Raw genomic sequence first — 24,638 nt, forward strand, 5'->3', positions numbered from 1 at the left:
TGCTATCAGCTCTGCGTCGCGGGCCATTCGAACAGCTCGTATTCGATATTAGATGCCTACTCCATACATCACATGAGAAAGGACACCACGTGACGTTTCAGTGGCTGTCAAATCACTGCGGCGTCATAGGAAACGAAGACGCCGATAATGCCGCTCGGGCAGCTCTTGAAGACACACAGGAAGAGGCCAAACCACTTTCACGGTCCGACGCAGCCAGCAGACTTCGAGTGCTTGCACAGGAGATCACGCTCTCTCTATGGTGCACACCAAGCGGCCAGACCAACCGGAGCAATCGTCAATACGACCTGCTCTCTTTGATGCATCTCTTTATGCCAACTGGACTCCGCCGAAGTGAGGTCTCTCTGCTTTATCGCTTATGGCTAGGGGTGGCCTTCACGAAATCTTACTCATTTCGCATTGGAATGGCCGACAACGCTCTCTGCAATACCTGTCTTTGCGAGGAGACGCTAGAACACATTCTGTGCGGCTGTCCTGAATATAATGGTCGGAGACAGTCCCTGGCGTCTGTTCCGGCGCATCTTGACAATAGACCATTGTCAGTTGCAACTATTTTCACATATCGCCGACAGAAGACATCGCATCTGAAGGCGACGAAGGGACTATACTTCGGTTTATGAAAGAGACGGGCTTGGACAAGCGGCTGTGACAGTGATGTCACGTACCGGGCAAGAGTGACGGACTGTAACTGACGATGTGTGTGCTGTGTTATGTGTTCACTGTCTCTCTTCTCCCCATCTTTCATCCCCCCCATCCCGCTCCCATGTGTAGGGTAGCAAACCGGTTAAGCTAATCTGGTTAACCTCCCTGCCTTTCGTTCTCTACTTTTCCTTCCTTCCTTCCATAGATAAGTGATTCTTCGAAATTTTTACTTTCTTTCAGTCGGCGCACCCCACGAGCAGATAGTTACGACTGACGAGTTGCGTTATGTGCGAGAATGGGTGTTTGTGCTTGTAAGGTGTTTGTGCTTGTAAGGTGTTTGTGCTTGTAAGGTGTTTGTGCTTGTAAGGTGTTTGTACTTGTAAGCTGCGTGTGCTTGTTAGCTGCGTGTGCTTGTAAGCTGCGTGTGCTTGTAAGCTGCGTGCGCGTGTGCGTGCGCGCGTGTGCGTGCGCGTGTGCGCGTGCGCGTGTGCGTGCGCGCGTGTGCGTGCGCGTGTGCGCGTGCGCGTGCGCGTGCGCGTGCGCGTGCGCGTTGCGCGTGCGCGTTGCGCGTGCGCGTGCGCGTGCGCGTGTGCGCGTGTGCGCGTGTGCGCGTGTGCGCGTGTGCGCGTGCGCGCGCGCGTGCGTGCGTGCGTGCGTGCGTGCGTGCGTGCGTGCGTGCGTGCGTGCGTGCGTGCGTGCGTGTGTGTGCGTGCGTGCGTGCGTGCGCGCTGGTACCTGCATGGCTACCTAGGCAGAGACGGTTGCATTTCTGAACTCGGCCATGCTATAGCATGGCCGATTTGTGCTCCGCGGCCGAAACTTTCTTTAAAGGGCACCGCAGAATCACCGTTTCTATTGAAGCTCCCAATTCGGCTGTTTGGCAGCTTGCTAGTATTACTTGCTAAGCATTTAGACGCAAACGCCAGGACACACGGAAAGTAAGAGAGACGGTGTCCTCGAGAAGGAAACATAGGAAAATGTGCTAATTATCAACGCAGCTTCTTGTAACAATAACACCGTGGTCGCTGTAAACATCGGCTGTAAACGGCACATTTGTTTTTTCGAGCCGTGGTTTATCACACCTTTGGCGCCTTCAAGCCGCGTATGCAACGCTTTTCAATTTCTGAAAATCACTCTCGGGCACGATATCCGTGATTAGTACTTTTTATGCGCGCTTAGTTAGCGCAAGACCTTGCGCCATGTACATCTGCTTAAGAAATATCGTCGTGACGCTTAGCACAGACTGCCCTAGTTCATGGTTCAGAAGCATCAATGTCCTAATTGCCTTTGTTTCTTTTAAGAAGGAGTAGAAAACTGAGCAAAATGTCACTTGCTGGCTTCTTTCTTAGCGACAGATTAGAAGTTTGGAGGTGTAATTTATGCAGAAGTAAAACAATGTGATTCTGCACGGTATCATATGCCGCAGTTCACTCACCACCAGTCCAGCGGTAATTACTTGAACCTAACGAAAAATTAGAAAGCTTTGGCAAGTTCTTGTCTCTCTAGGGCATATCTTGGACGGTGGCACAGCAGGTGGTCGATGTTTTCTTCGGTGCCACAGACCTCGCATGCTGCACTGTCAGTCACCCCAATTAATGTAGAGTATGCCTTTGTGAAGGCCACTCCTAACCAAAGGCGACAGAGAAGCGTAGCTTCACGTCGAGGAAGTCCGGGTGGAGGTTGGAGCTGCAGGGAAAGGTTTAGTCGATGTAGTCGTGTAAGTCGTAAGTTTGGCGAGTTGCACTCGGTCACTGTGAGGCTACGTGCCAGGTGTCGAAGCTGCCTTGCAGCGTCAGTCCTCGAAAGCGGAATCGGAATGCTGTGCTCTTCTTGATGAGCTGTGCGAGCAGCGTTATCGGCGGACTCATTGCCACTGATTCCACAGTGGCCAGGTACCCACTGAAAAACGACTTCGTGGCCTTTTTGTTGGACATCATGGTGAAGTTTCACGACTTCGTATGTCAAGTGGTCATGACATCCGTGTCGGAGAACTGACTGCGTGCACTGTAATGCCGGTTTTGAATCACAGAACACAGCCCATTTTCTGGGTCTTTCCGAATCAATGAATTCCAGTGCTCGACGCAGGGCCGTTAGTTCTGCCGCCGTTGAGGTCGTGACATGCGATGTCCTGAACCGCAGTGTCATTCCTCGCGTTGGTATAACCACGGCACCACCAGAACTGCACGACGTAGTCGATCCGTCGGTATAGATGTGCACGTGGTTGCTGTACTTTTCATGCAGAAGAAGTAAGCTCAGCTGTTTTAGAGCAGGGGCCGGTAGATCTGTCTTCTTCTGTAGTCCTGGAATCGTTATCTCAACTTGTGGACGGCTCAAACACCACGGAGGAAACGCTGGCTTGGCCGCAGGTGCGTACCCTGAGGTAAACGACGCACGATGTGCACTGACAATACCGCTAAATGTCGAGCAGGGCCTTGCAGCAGTGAGGCTCGCCAAGTGGTGGGAAGGGGTCCTAGCATAATGCCTGAGATGCATACGCATTGTCTCAACGGCAATGTGCGTCGTGATCGGGTAATCCTGCGCTAGGGCAATGATTTCAGCCGTTGATGCACTGCGTGGTAAGCCAAGACATATCTTAAGGGCTTTGGCTTGAATACTCTGAATCGTACGCAGGTTAGTCTTGCAGGTGTTGGATATTGCAGGACAATCGGCCGCTTTCTGTGCAGGTGCTGCTGGAACACCGCCCCCATCGCCCGTCGGCCCATAAAGCGGTGAAGGCACTTTTGTGTTTCTTAAGGACGACGGGTTTGTGCGACCACCTGTGACTATTAAGGCAATTTCTGTAAAACCGCACGCGTCAGCGAACTTGCCACAATTTCATTCTTTCCTTCCCTCCTCTCTCTCCCTGTGATCTTTGCTTTCCCCTTTCCCATTCCCCCGGTGTAGGGTAGCCAACCGGACGTTATTCTGGTTAACCTCCCTGCCTTCTTCTTTTCTCTTTCCTAACGAAAAATTAGCTCACTATGCTAATGTCAAGGCGTGAAAGCTAAGCACACACCTTGCAGACACAGGCAACCTCACTAATTAACTATGAGTTTGATAAGTAAATTAAGATTTCTCCGTAGCTTCGCAATCCAATCGCCTCTACAATTTTTCTCTATATTGTAGAGAAAAAGAAGTATTTATTGATTCTTATTAGGGTGCATCGGTTGCTTTCCGATAGCTCATTTTCTAAAAAGCCATCGCCGAAATCGCGGCGATGTTCATCCAAGCGGCGTGCATCGTGCTTCGAACGTGTGTACAAAACAGAAAAAAAAAGAACCTATCACGCAAATGCGTGGCCGCTGTTCGCGATGTGGGCATGTCAACTCCTGGATCTATGCCGTATGCTCAAGGCCAATGCCACCCTCCCGCCCACCACAATACACGCGTGCCAGCTTTACGTACGCTCATGTAGCATCAGCCCGAAGCACCGGTGACATATCGAAGCTCCGGCAAAGTAAGTTGACGCCGCTAGACGCATGGCGCCACGCCACAGAGCACCCGCGTCACACTTCCACGCCACCTGCCTGCTTCTGCAGTGCTGCTCGTTCTCCGAACCGCGCCCACTCTTCGCGCCACCTCGGCACGACGGGGAGTCTTTGAAAGGAAAGCGGGGAGAGCCTCGGTAGCGAGTGCGAAGCATTTTTGCCATGCGAGTAGTGTATGTCTCGTAAGCGTTCGCTTTTGCACTTGTGATAAAGGTCAGACATGGCCAGACCCTGCAATGTTATGTCTGCACTGTTATGTCGCTTAATTGCAATGTGCGTTTGCGAAGAAAAAAAAACTTACGATAATTAGGCTGTGACCGTGAGAACTCGTGTTTACAAATCCATACGCTTATACGCCCAGGAAGACTATTTTCGACTAGCAGTGTGCGAATATTCTGAAGTTTAAGTACGATTCTTTGTTTTTGTTTGTCTTTTTTGTTTGTTTGTCTATTCTTTGTTTTTCTATTCGAACTCAATTCGAAAGTCTACTATTGGAAGTTCTCGAACGTTCGTTTTGTTAGAATGCTATAAGTGACAGCAACAGTTCTTGCAGCCTACAGGGAGAAAGGCTGATGCATACTGATACTCGTATGAATGTTTCTGGTTTAGCAGCACCGCAGTTGTTGCGCATGCGATCGAGCTCCTGAAAAAAAAAAAGAAACACATGGAGATCGCTTATGCACAATAGGTACCAGCTGTTGGTAAGTAGATGCCTCGTCTTAGGCAGCCTATGAATTTGCTGCCTCGATTTAGATAAAACATTTCATTATTCGCACAATCTCACCATGTTTGGATTCCTTCAAAACGATGTGCGGCGCTGTAGTATTGCACTTAACTTTTTCAACGAGCACTACACTACATTAGGGGCGTGCCGTTCCTTCTTTTTATTACTTTGATTGACATCGCACATGTGATCGTATCGGTATCACGGTATACATATATGAAATAATTTCAACAGGCCCTTTGTTTCCGACACCAATCCATGAAACTTTTTATTTCACTTTTTTGTAGAAATGGAAATATTCGATATTTCGATATTCAACGGTAATTTTTCTCGAATACTCGTATTCGATTCGAAAGTTTTGCTGTTCGAACAGCCCAGTTTATTTTTACTGTTTTGCCTGTACTAAGTGCAGATGACAATAAAAGGACACGCGGAAAAGATGCAGTGCAGCGATGCACGCGTCGAGGCGGCCGGGCCGCACACTCTTGCAACGCCGGCACTGCCCAGGATGACCGTTTTTGTATGTATGGTTGCTGTAGCTGTGCAACATTAAACTTCAATGGCATATTTATGCGAGTACATTGATTTCTGCCTCCCCGTGTGCCAGAGAGCGCATTTCTTGTACCTCCCGACAACTCTTGCGCATGCATGCGCCATGCGGACAAGTCGACAGCACTGTGCAGCGTTGTGGAGTAGCAACTCCAGAGTTCAATTTATTCCGGAATCATTCCACATTATTTAAACACCTGGATCGGAATGGAAATGGAATGGTGGCACCAATGGGACAGATGGAATGGAATGGGAGCCCGAGATTCCGGAATGGAAATGGGAATGGAATGGGTACATAGTCCTGGAACGCTAAATGTTAATTCTAAGCGAGAATGAAAAAATGGTTAATTTGCCATTTAAACTAAATTAGGCTTGGCCAATGCATTGTATTTCTCCCACGGGTTCTTTCACTATCTACCTATATATATGGGTGACTGCCTCGGCGCGGTATTTATAAACAACGCTGTCTTTTGCACATTCTACATTTCTGTACACTTGGGAACATTTCTGCGTTACAAGATTAGCATGCGTTTAAAGAAAGTAAATTTTAGTTGTCAAGAATGATTCGGTTTAACAAACGCACACTTGACCTACGATATAACTGATGGATAGAGGCCGAAGACGACGTACTAAACGATTGCTCCCTGCGCGAGTCCACGGTGATTTGGAACCCGTGTCATGTCTTTTGGCACGTTGTCGAGTATCTACGAAGAATGCACTATAACAGAAGATCAGACAGCTGTCCGGGAAAAAATTGCGCCTGTTAATATGCCAGCAGACGCGAAACAAAAAAAAAGATCGCCTTGCAAAACATATCAATGCGTTTCGTATTCATGTTAGTCCTCAAAGTGACAGAATAACGTAGTTGGATGCAACTCATACACAACGACGTAGGATTTGCTTTAAGCAAATGAATTTCGGTGAATTACAGATTTTGGAACAAGTCGATCTTACTTAGAAAACGAGCCTTGGGGCCCTATAACGTAAAGCTATTCTAATATCTTTTTATTCCGATCTCCTGAAATCAAATTTACGTAACCGCCGACGCAAGCATCAGGCGGTGAACCGCAGCGTTGTCTGAACAGCCAAATCAAACGCTGTCCTCGTTTATAGGTGACTTTTGTTTGTATTCAAAACGAATACTATTGCTTACATTGAGAGATTTTTCGTACCTAATTGGCTGACAAGAGGTGAGGAGCACGTCCAAGTGGAGAGGGTACTGATGGGGCCGAGCCAGCGCGGTGAAAATGGATAACCGGATGAAGAGGGTGGTGCCGGCGTCTGCGATTTGTCCGCTTCCCCTTACTTAGCTTGCGGTGGCTGGTCGAAAATCGTGGTGGCGTGCAAAGGAAAGTTAAGAATGCCGCTAAAACAGATCCTCAGCAAAGAACACAGTTGGCTGAGCGACGTCGTAAACGTGCCGAAAGGGCTCGATAACGTTACACGGCCTCGCAAGAAGTTTTGTTATGCGCAAATAAACACATGTTCTCCGGCAAGTCCGAGTAGCCAGTCTGTGAGTGATCGGCGGGCAGCCATCTTCTATTCCTTTCGGAAGGGGGAAGTCTCCAGCTGTTCAGAAAAAAATTCAGTTTTGTTCGGCACAGTAATGCGACTTTAATGCATACACGTCACGTTGACGCGGCGAGTTTTCACAGTTTTGTGACGTCGCGCGACAGACAGGCGAAGTGGGCGCAGTCCGAAAAGTTTGAGCAATAGTAGAGGACTAAAGGCGAAAAGGCTTTGAATCGGAAATAATTATTTTTCTTTTGGTTAGTCTAATCATGCGTAATCAACGTGTACACGTCATATCAGATGTGGAGCGATCGCGGTTTTCGTGACCTCGCGTGGCAGATCGGCGAAGTGGGGGTGGCCCCATAAAGTCCTTGACCAATTGAGGAGCGCTCATTGCAAAATTGGCTATAGAAAAGTTTGGAATAGGTTTACGTTATAGCGCCCCTGAACCGCCTAAAGCCTGTTTCACATGCTGTGGCTGCAGCGGAGAAAAATCGGTGCTGTCGCATGGGCGTCGCAATGTGAACACGTGTGCAGGAAAAGTGAAGCTAACTTAATTTGAAAACTCGGTGCACCAAGGGGGGGGGGGGGGGGGTGAGGTCTTAAATTATCGTCCTATTTGGCGTAATCGTAAATAGAATAAAAACCGGGCAAACACCTCGAAGCAGTTTCACTTATGAAGGCCTCAATCATTATAAAAAGCTTTTTAAACTATTGTTCTGAAGGAATTCCCAGAGAGTGAACCTTTGCTATATCCCTTCGTTTTATTCGATGAAAAGATAGACACAGAGAGAGAGAGATGTGGGGGGGGGGCACTGAATATATATTTTGCAAACATTTCGCATATTCGTGACTTCTAAGCCGCGCAGCTGAAATATGGCTGTTTGTGCTCTTTGACAAGCAAGACAATAACCTTTTAGGCAATCATGTTTTACGTATTTCTTTGACTAGTCCCGAGAAAACACAAGGAATGCAGGAGATGGAAATTCAGGACGTTGAGCAAAACGTGAAAAAAGGTGAAAGCAGGAGCCAACGTTTCGACAAGTAGGCATGCCTTTTACAAGGCCTTAAAAGAAGGACTTCCACTCGTCAAAATGTTGGGTCCCGCTTTCATCTTGTTCACGTTTTGCTCATCGTTTTGACTAGTCCTATTGCACGTGTAACTGTCTTGAGTAGGTATCTTGTATATGGGTTTCTGAAATGAGGTTCCCTTTAAGCATGGGTACTGTATTGACCAGGCATGTGCTCTGCGGTTATACCATACGAGTGTTCACGCAATGCTTCGTTTGAGGGCTCATGATTGTTTCCACAGCAAATAGGCACAGGCTGCCGAAACCAAAAATGGCAAAAGGCTTCTTTTAAAATCAGTAAACATTAGGAAGATTACAAGCAACAACAAACTGTAGAAATATCAGGCCGCAAAATATGTTTCTTGTAGAAAAAAGTGCCCGTAACGCTATTTTTCAACAATGTTGAAACTTCAGAATTACGTTTTTAGTTATGGGGCACGCAAGCGCGATTAGTAAACCATTATGGGGAAAGAGTATTATTTATTGGAATGTGAGGAATTAAATGGTTCAGCTCAGCCACTCCAGGAGTGGGAAAGGGCCAATCCTCACCATTCCGAGGAATTAAAAGGAGTGGAATTAAGGGATCTCCACTCTTCGTAATGGAGTGGGAATAGAATGGAGGGCACCTTTCCACGACTCCGGTCGCCATAGAGCAAGATAATGTTTAGCGGGTCGAATCGGTATGAATTTTCATTTCTCAGAACCAGAACTGAACCGGAACGATATCGGTGCGCGCTGAACCCGAACCGAAGCGGTATTTTTTTTTTTCTATTCGACACCCAGGTTACTGAGTTTAGTAGGTCCGGCTATAAGGAAGCGTGTGATATTGGATTTGCTTGGCGTATTCATTGACTCATGGCTGCAGAGTTGGTGTGTCTTTTTATGATGCCTGTTAAGCTACCCAAGAGTTGCGCACGTCATTGCAGGAGAGCTCCTCTACCAGCTGGATGACTCGCGACCCATGTTTGTAGTCACTGAGCCGGAGCTTGCGCCCAAGGTCGAAGAGTGCAAGGAATCTGTGCCCAGCATTCAGGCAAGTTTTAAGCCTGCTCAGCTTGCCAAATACAAACGGCGCACTTATTTAACCTGGAAAGGATATACCGCGCTTGATATTATACATCCCTCGGCACATGTCGTAATCCCTAGAACAGCCCTATTGCTAATACTTGAAAAACATATATGATAGTATACGATGTGATAATCCTTTCCAAAATACGACTCAAGGCGCCTGCGATGTCTTGTAACTTTTGATAAACCAGATTTTCGGTATTTTGGATTTACTTCGAGAATAGCCCTCATCGTATCATTTCAGGAAACGAAGCAAATGCTGTGTCTTGTTATGGTTGAGAAAATGAAAACAATGATTGAGAACTACAGATCGCAGCTGGTGCAGCTTGAATCTTCCAACACGTACTTTAAGTTTATCCAATTAAAAGATGGAAAAGCTTGCGGGCTCTCTAGCGCCATCCTGCATACTGTTTGTAGGTGATATACCTAAACCAAGCGGAATCGCGCCCTTTGTGATCTACGACACGAACGATGTTGCTTGCCATGGAATGTATAAATCAATTGTTACCTATGTGCCATCTATAGAGAAGAGATATGGCGCAGGATAACAATTCATGAAATAATTTACAGGCGATAACCATTTCTCTATCATAAACGCGGTCCTAGCTGAGGATGTATGTGTGTCGCTGTTTGGCATAAAAAAATGCCATTTAACAGAATAAGTATCCTCGTACCAGAGCGTGGTTCGAGCTCATCACTTTCAATTTGCGAGTCACGTGTTCTAACTACTGCACCACGGCACTTCTGTTGTAGTGATAGAACAGTGTGGAAATGTTATGCAGCTCGATGCACATGTAGCGAGGCAATTATAGACGCGCCACTATGTGCGTGCATTGCGGAGAAGGCATTAGCGTTGCAAGCAATGGAACGCAATTATGGTGCGAATGTTAAAAAGGCAGATTTCTTTGTGTATTCATCCGGGTTCCTTTGCGCAATGAATAATTAACCTCAAACACCTGTCAGAGTGAATTTGAGTGAAGGAGCAGCCTCTACTGATCGTAATATATGTATGGTGCCAACATATTGTAAATGGCATGAACACGTCTGAAGTGCTTGCGTAAACATATTTACCATAGGAAGCGGGGCTATGATTTAATTACCAAGGCTAGTTTATCGTAAGGACAAATGAGGCCGTCAGCGCTCGAACTTCCTTATAGTGTTCTTTGCACAAGTTCCTTGGAACTATGCAAGAAATTACGAAATATTTTGGCGTAGTTGCACGGTAACTCATTCGGCCTGCATAGCAAGAGGATTTCTCTTTTTTTTTTTTGTTCGTAGAAAGGCATGGCAGTACCGGCAAAATAGCGAAGTGCCGCTTCGCCTCTTCGCTTCTTTGAACTTCTTCGAATTTTGAACGATTATCCTCGGTGAGATAATTGAGAACCTGAGAAATTGAGCCACGTGTACCATTCTGGCCTTCGGAGAAAATTCACGCCACTAGAGTTTGTAGATTTTTTTTTCTCTTTTGCCTGCACTTGAACGGTGACGGCAGCGTTACATCTTTGTGATCTCACGTTCAGGCACACGTTCACGCTCAAAGAATTAAAAAAAAGACCTTCATTGTTTCTTCCTGTAGGAAAGTTGGCGACTGCAGTTACACCACGCGCATAAGTGTTTTGAATGAATAAAGTAACGCGACGTTGGCCGCTCGCACATTAAACTCCTTCTGTCCCGTCCGGAGCTACACAAGCGATGCTCCATTGGCGCGTCACCAGGGCCGCTACTTGACGCTGTCTCAAAAAAAAAATTGGTCAATATTGATAGAAAATCCATATGGCACAAAGGCATCGAATACGCCTATCCCTGACTGGAACCCTAACTTATCCCGGAGGCACTGGAAACATTGCGTCTTGCTTCGTGGTTATTCAAATCCGAAGCATTTGACATCTCGCGTCGTTCCCATCTGGTGCCCAGGAAGTGTTCCTGTTCGGCGAGAGCGCCGACTACACGACTCTGAGCGATCTGCTGGAAGAGGGACGCGCCGCCGGGACGGACGGTGGTAGTCGGCCCCCGCGCACCGACCCTCGAGACACACCGATGACCGTGCTCTACTCGAGCGGCACAACGGGCCTGCCCAAGGGGGTCGTCTCCTCGCACTTCAACTTCGTCAGCCAGATCGTCCAGAGCGGGTGAGCGATGCCGTTCGACTCCAAGCACCAACCGGTCGCTGCTGTTGGCAGCGTGCACGATATGACGACAATCTCTGCGCAGAGAATGGACTTATTAGTATTATTTATTTAGAAATATTGCCATTCTCACACGAGATCAAAGCTGGAAAGGGGTTACACCAAGTACATTTATAGAATTATTCACAAGAGTATGTTAACGCTGTTACATTGAATACTGGTTTGAACGATGATATGTGGATTCCGCTCTTGAGTTTACCGGCATCATTATTTATTTAACTAGTTCCTTCAATAAAATGCTGCTGCGTGTACTTGCAGAGGATGGTTTCACTCTTTGAAATCGTAAATTTCCGAAAAACATAAGATAGAGAGAAGATAAAGCTTATTGTTTGACCAGGCTTCTTTGACTTGCGCCCAGCGGTGGGTGGTCCTCTCAGTCCAGGTAGCCTTGGCTCGCTGCCGCCACCCGAACCCTGCTCACCAATCGTAGCTGGTCTTCAACCAGCAGAGCCTCCTGCTGGTCTTCTGACTCTTCCTCTTGTTCTGCTTCTTTCTGCTCGGTTTCGCGTGGTGAATGGTGATGACGGTGGTACGTCTGAGTTAGTCCTGCACCCCTGCACCATGTGACGCAGGGAGTTTGGCGTGTCCGACGGGCATAACTTGCCGTCCCGCTCTAGGTCCCTGGATACCTGGCGTGCAGTAGTGTTCCACGCGGGGAGGTTTCTAGCCTGGAGTCTTCTCCAGGTCACCGCTTGTTACTTAAGCACTTGTGTGCGGGCGGCTAGTGATTACTCCGCTTCCTGTAGTGCGCCAAGATCTGCGAATGTTTCTTGGATATCCGTCTACCCTCTTCGCGACAGCCGTTGCCCCATGTTCTCAGTGTGTCGGAGATGGCTCGGCGGGCATAATCTCGAGCCGCGGCGTACGCCTCGAGATCATGTACGCCGAGCCATGTCCTGTCGAGTCATGTCGTGCCCATCGCTTGATGGCAGTGTAATTGTATCTCTGCCCCCGATTGTTCATGTGGGCCGTGGCGCAGAGCTGGTAAGAGTAATTGCAGGGCTGCCTTTGAGTTAAAGAATATAGCCCAGGGATTTGTTGATTGTTGATGCACAATAAGGCACTGTGCTACGGCGGGCGGCAAGTTCGAACCCTGTGGATGTGATATGGCTGATGTTGAACTTCTCGCAATTTAATGTCGGCGTAATAATCACTGCACTAGTATAGAACTGGTTATAGTCGAAGAGCCATCTGCATAAATGTGAACTCGATTGGAGTATGAATTATGCAGTATATGTGGAGCGACTTGATTCAGGGCGCAAGTCGGACTTCTTTCCAACTCCTGGAACGGAGAGCCGCATTTGTGGTTGCCGTGGACACCATAAAGGACAAGGTGATCTTGCTGCAGGCGTGAAATCGCATGGAAGCGAAGATCGGCAGGAGGCTACAATGCTCGAAAAAGTTGCCTCTGGTCTAATTTCCGAAAGTGGAGCAAGGAGTTGAGACTGCAGTCGGGAAAGGTGTCGAAGATTAGTTCTAAGCATGTCTATGGCGATATACATACCTATGGGATGTTCCCTGGCGACTGCAATGGTTACGGCGGTTCATGCGCATCGCAGTAGACCTAGACAGGTTCTAAGCACTTGAGCTTGCATGCTATCAAGCACTGTGAGACTTGTCTTCCAGGTGCATGATAACACCAGAGTGGTGTAACGCAAGAAACCCATGAAGAACACTTTGTACAGTTGAGGCGTAGAACACACCGACGGTCCCCATGTTTTTCCGGCGATGGCTATTGAAAAGATGACGTATCGTAAGGAGTCTCTTCCTTAGGTAGGATAAATGGTGCTCCAAGGAAGGTGACGGTCGACAATGATCCCTAAAAATCAGTGGGTTTTCTTGTACAAGATAGGCTCGCCATTAATAGACACCGGGTGTACCGTCATCAATTTTTGCGTGAAGGCGACTAATAAGCATTATTCTGTTGAAACTCCGAGGCTTTGTCTCTGAAGATCAGTAGACGTCATCGTTACAGCCTTTTGTAACCTTGCGCGAACCTGCGGGCGAGTTACTCCTGAAGCCCAGATGCAGATGTCGTCTGTGTAAATTGACAGACTGACTGTCTGACGGTGGCAGGGATTCCGCCAGTCCAACCACAGCCAGGTTGAGAATGGGTGGATGGATGTTATGAGCGTCCCCTGGTGAACGGGGCGGTGGGTTGCGTCACCAATCTCTTGTTATTTTATTGCCTAATGTGCTACTTATGTTTAAGAAAAGGTGAAAAAGAGACCCGCGATGAATTCTCATAACCAAAGTTTCTGAACCCTTATTTTGAACTTTCTTTTTCTACATCTCCGTGTTTTGTCGTTTCCCTACTTTTCTTCCACCAATCTTCCAATAACTCTTACTAATGTTTATTGCGGACATGTTTACTTTCCCCCGGCTCTCGCTTAACCCAAGAGTTTCACGGAGCCCAGTGATTCCTATATCGACCTCTGGGCAGACATCTTCACATTCTAATACAAATATACTCCATCGTTTCCCTAGATTTACCGCAGCAAGCACTGGCTTCTTCCTTCTTATCTTTCGCTTTATAAGTGCATGTTCTAAGACATCCTGATTTCGTTTCGAAAAGTAATGACCTTCCCTTTGAGTTACTATAAATTGTGTCTTACCTGATTTCGTTTTTCCTCTTAAGTAGTTACTCATGGCAGGTTTCTTTTCCACTGCCGCCACCCATGAGATTATCTCAGTCTTTCTGACTTTCCACTTGACGTTCTTTGTTGCTGTGTTGCTCACCATACAGGCCGCATATATTGACTGTAAGCTTCCCAGTTCTTTTCCTCCACTGTGAATCAATGTAACTTCTGTACAAATGCCTGAACACTCTCCCAGCCCATTTACTTTCCTCCATATTCCTCAGTCGTTCTTCATAATCAATTTTACTGGAAGCTTCCCTCACTTCAAAACTAGTCCAGCCCATATCACCCTGCACTGCTTCATTTGTAGTCTTCACGAGAGCGCCCAATGCGAGGCGTCCCATTGACCTTTGGTTCCCATCGAGTCCTGATCGTACCCCTGATTTAAAGCAAACAACCGCATTTCCAAAAGTAAGTCCTTGAACCATTAAACCTTTCCACATACCCCAGAGCACCTCGTACCTATTGTATGCCCATAACGCTCTGTGCTTCATTATGGCTGAATTTCTCTTCCCCTTTACTGTTACTGTTTTTCCCTGTGTTTCCATATATCTATTGGCTTCGTTTATCCATAGACCAAGGTATTTATATTCTCTTAACCGAGGTATTTCCTGGCCCTATATTGCCACTGTATGTTCACTGTGTTCATTGAATACCATAACACCTGATTTTCTAACACTAAATTTCAAACTTAAATTCTTGCCTTACTGTCCACAGATATCAGCCAGACGTTGAAAATCACTTTGCTTGTTAGCTAGCGACACAATGTCGTCCGCATAAAATAAACCTGGAAGCTGCTGCTCTACTACTGTACCCGCCTGTCTGCATGAGAGATTAAACCCGATATTACTTCTCTCTTGCGCCCTCTCCATCCTGACCATGTACATAATAAACAGCAGTGGGGATAAAGGGCACCCCTACCTCAGTTCCTTGTTGATATAAACTTTCTCCTCGCTCCTCATCCCTTCCCATTCAACGCAAACAGTATTTTTTAGGTAAATCTCTCTCAAAAGCTGCGAGCAATCATCGCCTAAACCTTCCCCTTCCGGAATATCCCGCAAAATGTTGTGGTCTACGTTGTCATACGCTCCTGTAATGTCTAAAAAGGCCCATATAATTGTCTGCTTTCTACTCTTGGTATTTCAATACAAAGAGAAAGGACAAATAAGTTATCATCCGCCTAGCAATTCTGAAGCCATTCTGAAGTTCTCCCAAAATGCCATTATTTTCTGCCCATGCTTGCAGCTTTACCTTGATTGCCTGCATTGTTAATCTGTATATTAATAGTGTAATGGTCAACGGTCTATACGAGCAAACATTCGCAACAAGGTGAGGCGTGTGTCTGCTGCAGCAAATATCCGGAGAGAACTGAGCACATTCTAAAGGGATGCGAAGGTGTTCACCCAGCGAGAACCGTAGGTAGTGTACACCTTCCATAAGCGTTGGGATTTAAAGTGGATGGAAGCCTTAACCGGTCAGCAGTCTAGACAAGCAAAAGACGTTTAAAGTACTGGCTGAAAAAAAAACAGGGAAGAGGTTCATGGGACCGGATCCTCTACAGGCATAGATAACGGTCATGGTTATATTGCGCTTAGTTTTACACTGACGATATTAAGTGAAGGACAGGACGTGGGCGGACGTCCTTCACTTAATATCGTCTGTGTAAAACTGAGCGCAATATAACCATGAACGTTCACCAACTAGCCCCCTTCATTGCTTTACTAAATAGATAACGGTACAAGGCAGATAGAGAAGTGTTTAGGGAAGATTAAAAGAAATACGGAAATGTAGGCAGAATGCTGGACTGAAAAGCATCTCTAGCATACCTGATTAGCTCAAGCAAGCTAGGTGAATATTTCTCACCGCCCCGTTTCAAAGGAAATGCCAATAAATCATCATCATCAGAATCACGGGTGGAGGAACCCCTCCGACTGAGCCCGCAGTATCGCGGAAGTTTTGCCTCGGCGCGGTCAAGCTTCGGCCTTTTCCCTCGTGAGTCCCTGGTGGCGCTGCCGACTGCCGTCGCGTCACGTTAACCAGCTATCGCTTAAACGTTCGTGTTAAACACTCGTAACCGTCGCGTGATCTCTAATTTTTTTGGTCATAACGAAAATAAAGGCATATAGTCTAGTCACCTTAGAGTCTAGACCGCGCAAATAAGTTGTGTATTCCGGTTAGGTATACGCAAGGTAACTTTTATTTTTTAATCGTTAATGTTTACGTTTTAAAACAAATTCGTAGTGATGGCCCCCACGCAGGCTGCGTTGCTGAATCACGGCGTCAGCTTTCACCGGCGCAGCCTTACCAACGCCTAGGTGGCCTCCGCCGTGGAACCGGTATAACGCGCCGTGAGAAAAAATAGTGAATTCAAGGTTAAAAAAGTATGCGCATTCGAGTTGCTTTTTACTTCAATTAGATATACGCAATAAAGCTTTTATATTATAATCACTTATTAACCATAGGCGTATGTACCAGGAGGGGGGGGGCAAGGGGGGGAACTTGCCCTCCCCACTCGCAGAAAGGGGGGGGGGTAAAACAGGCTACTTATGCCCCCCCCCCTTGAAAGCTGGGAATACGGCGCCCGGAGTTCCTCCCAAGGCCACTCGAGTCTACAGAAGCCGCTTCAAGGGTGTCTGACCTCTCCAACAGCTGCACACGGAGTCTCGGCCACATTGGTTCTTCGGGGCAATCATAACCGGCATGTATATAGCCCACAGGGTTCACTCGGTTCTAGCTGGTAAACTTCCCCACCTCTACACATGTGAAGTTGTCTATCAATACTCGACTTGGGCATTGATTCGGGCTACTTAGTCTGTCATACTAGGCACTTCAATAGTTCAATTGAGGTTCCCAGTACTTTCAAGACTCATTTCATTTATTTGGCAATGAGAGGCGTTGTCGCAGTGAAACTAGAGGCAGCACGAAGCGTTGGCTTCTCGTTGCCAGCGTTGTGACAGCGAGTGCTCGAGGTCATCGAGTGATGCGTTTTTATATTTGCCTGTGAGTGCCGGACACCATGCTTGTCATAGGCGTATCTACTGGTGCGTGTGTGTGTGTGTGTGGTTGGTGGGATGCCCCTCCCCACTCCCTCCACGCACACACTTGTAAAAGCGGGCACTGTCTGCTGCACACTGACAAATCCAACAGAACAACACCTGATGTCAAGTTTTCTCGCAGAATGGCGCCCACGTCAGGTACGATTTCTCTAGTACGTATTCCCCGCTTTTCTATGCAGATGAGGGGGGAGGAGGTACTTTTACTAGCACAAATGTGAATAATCGCCAATATTCGCCATAGAGACGCCTAAAAGGCCTAAAAAGGTTACAAAAACACCCACATTAGCACAGCAGAGAAGTGGCTACGTCAGGTGAGCCGCCTGACGTAGACTTATAACTAACTGTAGAAGCGCCTTTCAAAACACACGGAATTATTCTCTCCTTCCGGCGGCGTTTTCCCTATTTCCTTTTTAAATAGAAAGATGTTGATCCATAAATATTTTCCCAAACAACGGTTAAACTTGTTAATTTTTGCTTTTCCTTCATGTTTGGCTCTTGCCTTGGCTCTCTACCTTAGTAGATCGCTTAATTTCTCAACAAGGCGGGGGGTATGCCGCTTAATTTTAGCCCCCCCCTTGGTACGTGCCTGAGGAACACCAAATGGAATACATATTGTGTTCAGATTTGGAACACAGCAGGTGAATAAGGCGTATCGACTGAACGAAAACGCCGTAAATATCGGAAAGGCTGAGCTCGTTGACCCGCGACTAAACAAATCGCTTCCGTTTCTTACGGCTTTCGGACCAATCAGTACTTTAGGTCGGCTTTCAAGTAATCAATAGCGAAAATGCGGTATTTGACTTGTACGAAGCTCGGGTAATTGTCATCACCGTGTTAACAACATGCATGCGGCCAAGCGCGTTCCGCAAAATCTAGTTCTGCTACCACGAACGTCGAGAAGCACAAAAAATGTAGATAATATGTAGACTAAGTGCATTTGCATACTTCGTAAACTATGTTGCTTATGTTCTTTTGAATCATGCTGTATTTGTAACCTTCTAATCTGAAGGTAATGAAAATTGTAAACTGTCAGAATCTATTATGTAAATATTAGAGCTAGGCAATCGAATATAGACTTTTTAGAATACGAATCAAATACGAATAGTAAGCATAGAATATAAAATGGAATATGGTAAGTCAAACGCAGACGCACATATTCATAGCAAGAATATTATTTCAGTATAATTAGGAACACACTTCACGGACTTCACAGTCAACTATCACGGACAATTAAGATCGATTTAAAGACAAGGTCACTACAACCGTCACGAAAAGAACTGCACAAATAGTCGCTTTACACCCTTGGAGCCTGGTGGGAAACAAGCTTTCCAAGAATGGCAGGCTGCTGTTTGACCAACATTCTAAAAACGCTAATTAAATATTTGTGGAAATATACCAGAACTTATGGAAAATAAAAACAAAGAGCTATGAGTTATTTGTGTGCCCTAGACACAATTAAGGGTCTGTTACAAAGAAAACATCACTGGTTGTAACATAAAGCTACTACATAACTAGACTGCAAGAAAGACTAAGGGGCAATTAATTATGAGGTTTTACGCGCCAAAACCACTTTCTGATTATGAGGCACGCCGTAGTGGAGGGCACGGGTGTTTTCGCCCCCATCGAAATGCGGCCGCCGTGGCCGGGATTCGACCCCGCGACCTCGTGCTCAGCAGCCCAAGACCATAGCGACTGAGCAACCACGGCGGGAGCTAAGGCGCACGCCAGAAGCAAAAATAGCCGGTTGTCATGTACTGGGCGAAAAGAAGGGCAATAGAGGGGCCCGGTTATGTAAGGGCACCGTTTTCGTAATAACGCTCGCACACATTAGTTAGTCAGAACCATGTAAAACCAACAGATAATGAAGAAACTAAAAAGAAGTCATAGGGGAAATTATTTGTAGTTTTTAAGTGAGGTGTAAAAATGAGAAGGTAAAGGGAAATGGAGGACAAAACAACTTGGGGATGACGGTGAAAGGCGGACCCACAAACCTCCGCATTACGTGAGCGTTGCACTAACAATTCTGCAACGGCGGCGGCAGTTTCCCACGCTCATACATTCTTGGGTATTTATGCATGTGTACAAGACCTAACTCAAGGGGTGTTAACGAGCGCCACCCTTCCATCGCAAAACTGAAAGCAAAGCTTGCTTTACCGATTTTGTTTCTGCATTGCTTCAAAAACTTTGTCGCTGTTTCACTTCTGATAATTATATTTTGCGATACTTTGTTCAGCAGCTGGAGAACTCTAACCCGATCTTAACAGTCGGTTGTTGCGAAATACTTGGTTTGTCTTGATATTGGAAAATACGGAATAGTTGATTTTCGGATACGAACAAAATATTACACACCAACTATTCGTATTCCTAGCTTCGTATATTCGCCCACCCTATAGTAAATACAGTAATGTATATATAGTAAAGCTAACGCCCTCTGCACCCTGCAGGTAAATACACTGCTTTCCTTCAGCTGCCCGCACATTATAAACCGACGTGAAACGTCTAAGTAAATCATTTACTTCACGTTAGCTCATATTAGAGTGTTTCAAAATACCTACGTTCTTAAAATCCACTTCACAGTTATAGCGACAATTTGAGCGACTTTTTTGTCTCACTTCAGTGAGGTGCTTCCGAATATATTGGCAACACTAGACTGTAATGGTTCACAATGTGCGATTGAAAACTAGATCTGTCGATGACAATGTTCACTTTCACTGACGCGTTTTCCAGCCTTTTTTATTGCAATTGCAATCGGGTGATCCGAAAGGGACGCGATCTTTACAGTACGTGCCATCTGGGCCCGCTCTGAGTATGCTCCACCTAGTTATGAATGTGAACTTCTGTATAACCTCCGATGAATATTTTACAATAAGTCAACCTGCCATTAACATATTAGGTAAAAGAACGCACCATTGTTTATTGGTCTGCCGCCGCTACAGTGGCATCTACCTAACCCCCCTGGATGGATGGATGGATGGATGGATGGATGGATGGATGGATGGATGGATGGATGGATGGATGTTATGAGCGTCCCCTTTGGAACGGGGCGGTGGGTTGCGCCACCAAGCTCTTGTTATTATACTGCCTAATGTCCTACCTAGGTTAAAAAAAAGAAAAAAAAAACACTATGAACTCTCACAACCAAATTTTCTGTTCCCCTATTGCGAACTTTGCTTTTGTACGTAACCGTTTTTTGTCGTTTCCCTACTTTTCTTCCACCAGTCCTACAATCGCCTCTTACTAATCTCTACTTTTCCACGGCTCTCGCTGAACCCAAGGGCTTCAAGGAGGCCAGTGGTGCCTAAATCGACCGCTGGGCAGACGTCTTCACATTCTAATAAAACATGCTCCATAGTTTCTCTAGCTTTACCGCAGCAAGCACACGCTTCTTCTTCCTTCTTATGTCTCGCTTTCTAAGTGCGTGTTCTAAGGTCCCCTCCCACCCGCGCTGCGCGCCGTCTCGCTCCGCTCCCCTTGGCAGGAGCTCTCCGCGTCAAGCTTTGTGGTAAATCATACGAAGTTGAGTTGAGTTGAGTGGTTGTAGGCTACTGGTGGGATTAGCCTTGCAGTTGCTGCCGGCAACTGGTCCACCGTAGCGACACTTAAAATACATAAATCATACAAATCAGACACAGACCTTACAACTACACATAGTCACTCCTAAGGTCACCATGTGGAGGCCAAATCCGTGTCCTGCAGGTAATTTAAAAGAAGGCGAGAAACCTCCTTCCTACACAACTGGTTCCCGCGCGGGAAAACAATGTCCTGAAGAGAACTATGAGGAATTCCTGTCTTCTTGAGGGACCCGAATAACACACTCCTTTACGCGTTATACAGAGTACAGCACGTAAGGTAATGTTCTATGTCACCGCACACACCACACATTGAACATAATGGAGACCACGCCAGGCCAGTCTTATACATCCACGCAGGGGTAAGAGCAGAGCCCGTGCGAATGCGGAGCAGTAAAGTGGCTTGGCTTCTTTTGAGACCCTTGCTGACACATGGCTTGTGTCGTGAGCTCCACAAAGAACTGAAGTGGCACAACAACGCTTCCCTGAACAGTCTCTTGTCATCTTGAGGCACTTTTCTCAATGGATTCCCAGACAGCGCTCTATGGGCGGGGCTGTCCGCCATCTCGTTCCCTGTGATACCAATGTGCGAGGGCACCCATTGGAAATGTATGGAGAAGCCTTTGATATGGAGATTGCGCACCGAGCGTAGGGAGCTAAGACATAAGGCATCAGTAGGGAACCCGTGCTCTAACCTTTGAAGGGCGGATTTGAATCTGTAAGAATAGCAACAGGTTGAGGCGTATAGAACCGTAGCTTCTTTAGAGCTTCCTCAATGGCAACGCTTTCGGCCGTTGTGGAGGACACGACTGCAGTGAAGCGAACCGACCAATCATACTTCAAAGAGGGAATGTGAAAAGCAGCTGCACTAGATCCTCTGACCTTGTCCACAGAGCCATCAGTAAAAATTTGAAGATGACTTGCATATTCAGTCTCAAGATGTTCCAGTACGAGCGAACGCGTTGCCGCCAAAGGAGAACTCCGCTTAGCGCGAACGGGAGGAATGGTCAATGAACAATCGAGGCTCGCGAATGACCAAAGTGGTTTCCACCTCTTAGTTCGACCTCTAGCGTCAAGACCCAGGTAACCAAGAGTATTAAGAGCCAAGTATGCTCGGGACTCAGATCTCTTTCGAAGGCTCTCTACAAGGGCTTGCCCGGCTATCGTCTGTTTGAGGCGGCCAATTTGCATCAATAACCTTTGTGAAGCGACTAGGCTAAGAGGTCTCGATAGAGACTCATAAAGTACTGCATTGTTAGGAGCAGTCTGCGGAACGCCAAGAGCCCTCCTTAGGCCCTTTCTGTGCAAAACCTCAAGTCGTTCCAGCTGTGATAGCGAGGGGGCAATTAAATGGAGCTGGTACATTATTCGACTCGTCACTAGTGCATCGTGCAGCCTGATCATTGAAGAAGGGTGGTTTCCCCATTGCTCACTTGCGACTCTACGGATCACATTGAGACGCGGAGATAGTGATGTCACAATAGAGCCCACAGCTCGTCGCCACTATAGACGGTAGTCAATAATGACGCCCAAAAAGCGCTTGTGCTTCAACTGACGAAGGCAAAATTGATTAAGGTCTATCTTCAGCCGCGCATACCGTCTTCCTCTACCTGGAAACATGATGAAGCCAGATTTTTCCCCCGAGAGGGTCAACCCAACACCTTGAAGGTTACTTTGAACTGAAAGTAATGCCTGTCGCGCTATCGGAGCTTAGCGCTTGTGTTGGTATCCGCTTAACAAAATACAAATGTCGTCCGCATATATCGACATATGGATATGCCTGCAATGTTTTTGCACTTCAGCGGGAAGACCAGCCATTACAACATTAAACAGCATTGGGGAAAGAACACTTCCCTGAGGTACACCTCGCGATACCGCCCTTTCGGTGCTTATGGTACTTCCTAACCGCACTTGAATTTTACGATCACCGATAAATGAGTGTATGAATCGCAGAAGATAGCCCTGTACGCCTATGTCCTGCAAACTATTTAGTATTAAGCTCTGAAGGACGCTATCATAAGCCTTTGATACGTCTAGGAAAATACCTAGTGTTGAGAGGCCGAAAGCTCTTTGATGTTCAATGTGGCTTATCAAGTCCAAAACGCTATCTTGCGCCCTTAAACCTGTGCAGAATCCAGTAATGCATGTTGGTAGATCCCTTCTATCTTCGAGCCACCAAGATAAACGCTTACTTGCCAGCTTCTCCATGAACTTAGTCACACACGACGTCAGTGATACAGAACGATACGAGGCCAAGTCTGTCATTTCTTTGTCGGGCTTCAGCACTGGGACAACACAATCCACCTTCCATGAAGGAGGAACGTAGCGAGTCTCCCATACTTGATTGAGATAGCTTAGGAGCTCCTTCCGGTGGTCCAGAGGTAGGTTCTGCATCATCTGGTTGGTAATGCCGTCAGGACCTGGTGCACATCGACGCCGCAGGCTGCTGAGTGCTGTTTGTAGCTCTCGAAGTGTGAACGGAGCGTCCATAACAGACGTAGATGTTTCAGGCACATGGATGAATTCCTGAACTTGCACGTACAAATGCATCTGCAAATTCCTCTGCCAAGCACGCGAGAGGTTTCTGTTTGCGCAGCAAGCGCTTCGAAAGGCTTACTAGGACGAGAATCGCCAGCAAGGCTACCAATGACTCGCCAAATTCTCGTCATCGGTGAGAAAACAGTCAAGCTAGCGCAAAAGGACGCCCACTGCGACCTACAGAGCTTGTTCGTATGGCGTCGAATGCCAGAGTTAAGCCTGTTGAAGGTCGTCTTCAAGGATCTGTCGTCCTTTTTCCGAATCAGTTGTCGCTCCGCCCTTCTGCGCGCTGCGCAAAGGTTCCTGAGTTTTGAATCCGGAGTCGGAAAATGGTTAGGCAGCTTGACCGCCGTGGTAGCAGCCATCTTAACATAAATCATTTTGTCTATCACATCGCCAGAAACACTTGCAAGTTGCTCCCTGTATTTGTTCCAATTAACAACATGGCTCATTTTAGCGCCGCGCATATGAAAGTCGGCAGTAAACACTAAAATTGGATAGTGATCACTTCCCATGCGGTCAGGTGCAGTTGACCACTTCACACTGACGTCAGGTGAATGCAAGGTTATGTCTATAGATGTGGCTGAGGCTGGAGGCCGGAAGAAAGTGGGACTTCCGTCATTGGCCAGGCACAGGTCCGAACTGTCGATAACTTCTACAAGTTTGCGTCCGCGGGAATCTGTGTTCCTGTCACCCCAGATAGAGTGATGGGTGTTGAAGTCACCGCAGATAATTCGGGGCGCTGGGCAACGGTCACAAAGCTGCTGGAGAAACAAATCCATTGCTACCTTCTTCCGCGGAGACACGTATACGGATGCAACAGAAAGAGTTCGGAAGCCGAGCCGTATCCTCACAGCCGCTACCTCAATACCATCGGTGCAAAGATCGGTGACGTTCAAAGCCACATGAGGAATCTCTCTTCGTATGTAAAGGGCGGCACTTCCAGCGGATAATGACTTTATGCTGCAATTCTTGTGTGCGGCATATGCAGTCAAAGATGTCCCCCTTGGTAGGCCAGCCTCCGAGAGGGCCAATACTGGAACACAAATTTCTTTCAAAAATAATTTCAGTTCTGCTAATCGACTTACAATCCCAGCGCAGTTCCATTGCATAATAAACGGCACTTTTCGGTGATTTTTAGTTGCACGAGATTGAAGAAAACTAGCCATATTATAAGGTAAAGTTTGCTGCGAAGGCGGCAATCATGGACTCAAAGGAAAGGAAAGAAAGTTCTTCAGGGTGCAGACTGGCACCCTGAAGAACTTTCTAAAGCATACGAAAAACTAACATGTGCTGCAGAAGTTAAAGGGGAAACTATGTACATGTTTACAAAAGTGCAACTTCCATTGTTAGCGTGGCGTCAGTGTCAACAGGGTATACCGGCGGCAAAGCAATCCGAGGCGCATATATATATATATATATATATATATATATATATATATATATATATATATATATATAGAGAGAGAGAGAGAGAGAGAGAGAGAGAGAGAGAGAGAGAGAAGGGGTTGCTGATTGGAACTACATGCATGGAGCATAAATCTGTCTTACCTGTCATGGTTGTTTCTCTCTCTAACTC

At 46.7% G+C, this 24,638-nt stretch overlaps 2 protein-coding genes across 2 annotated transcripts in view; both read left to right on the top strand.

The window, feature by feature from the left end:
* Positions 1 to 9,204, top strand: part of LOC142572575 (uncharacterized) — a 39,023-nt gene extending 29,819 nt beyond the window's left edge. The window contains exon 4 of the mRNA XM_075681792.1: positions 8,930 to 9,204. Within this exon, the coding sequence (XP_075537907.1) occupies positions 8,930 to 9,186 (257 nt within the window). The 3' untranslated portion in view covers positions 9,187 to 9,204. The remainder of the gene's footprint in view (positions 1 to 8,929) is intronic.
* Positions 9,205 to 9,363: 159 nt separating this feature from the next.
* LOC142591659 (luciferin 4-monooxygenase-like) overlaps positions 9,364 to 24,638 on the top strand; it is a 34,969-nt gene continuing 19,694 nt past the window's right edge. The window contains exons 1-2 of the mRNA XM_075703949.1: positions 9,364 to 9,390; positions 10,986 to 11,200. Coding sequence (XP_075560064.1) covers positions 9,364 to 9,390; positions 10,986 to 11,200 — 242 coding nt within the window. The remainder of the gene's footprint in view (positions 9,391 to 10,985; positions 11,201 to 24,638) is intronic.

The sequence above is a fragment of the Dermacentor variabilis genome, chromosome 1, assembly GCF_050947875.1.
Source record: "Dermacentor variabilis isolate Ectoservices chromosome 1, ASM5094787v1, whole genome shotgun sequence".
Classification (NCBI taxonomy): domain Eukaryota; kingdom Metazoa; phylum Arthropoda; class Arachnida; order Ixodida; family Ixodidae; genus Dermacentor; species Dermacentor variabilis.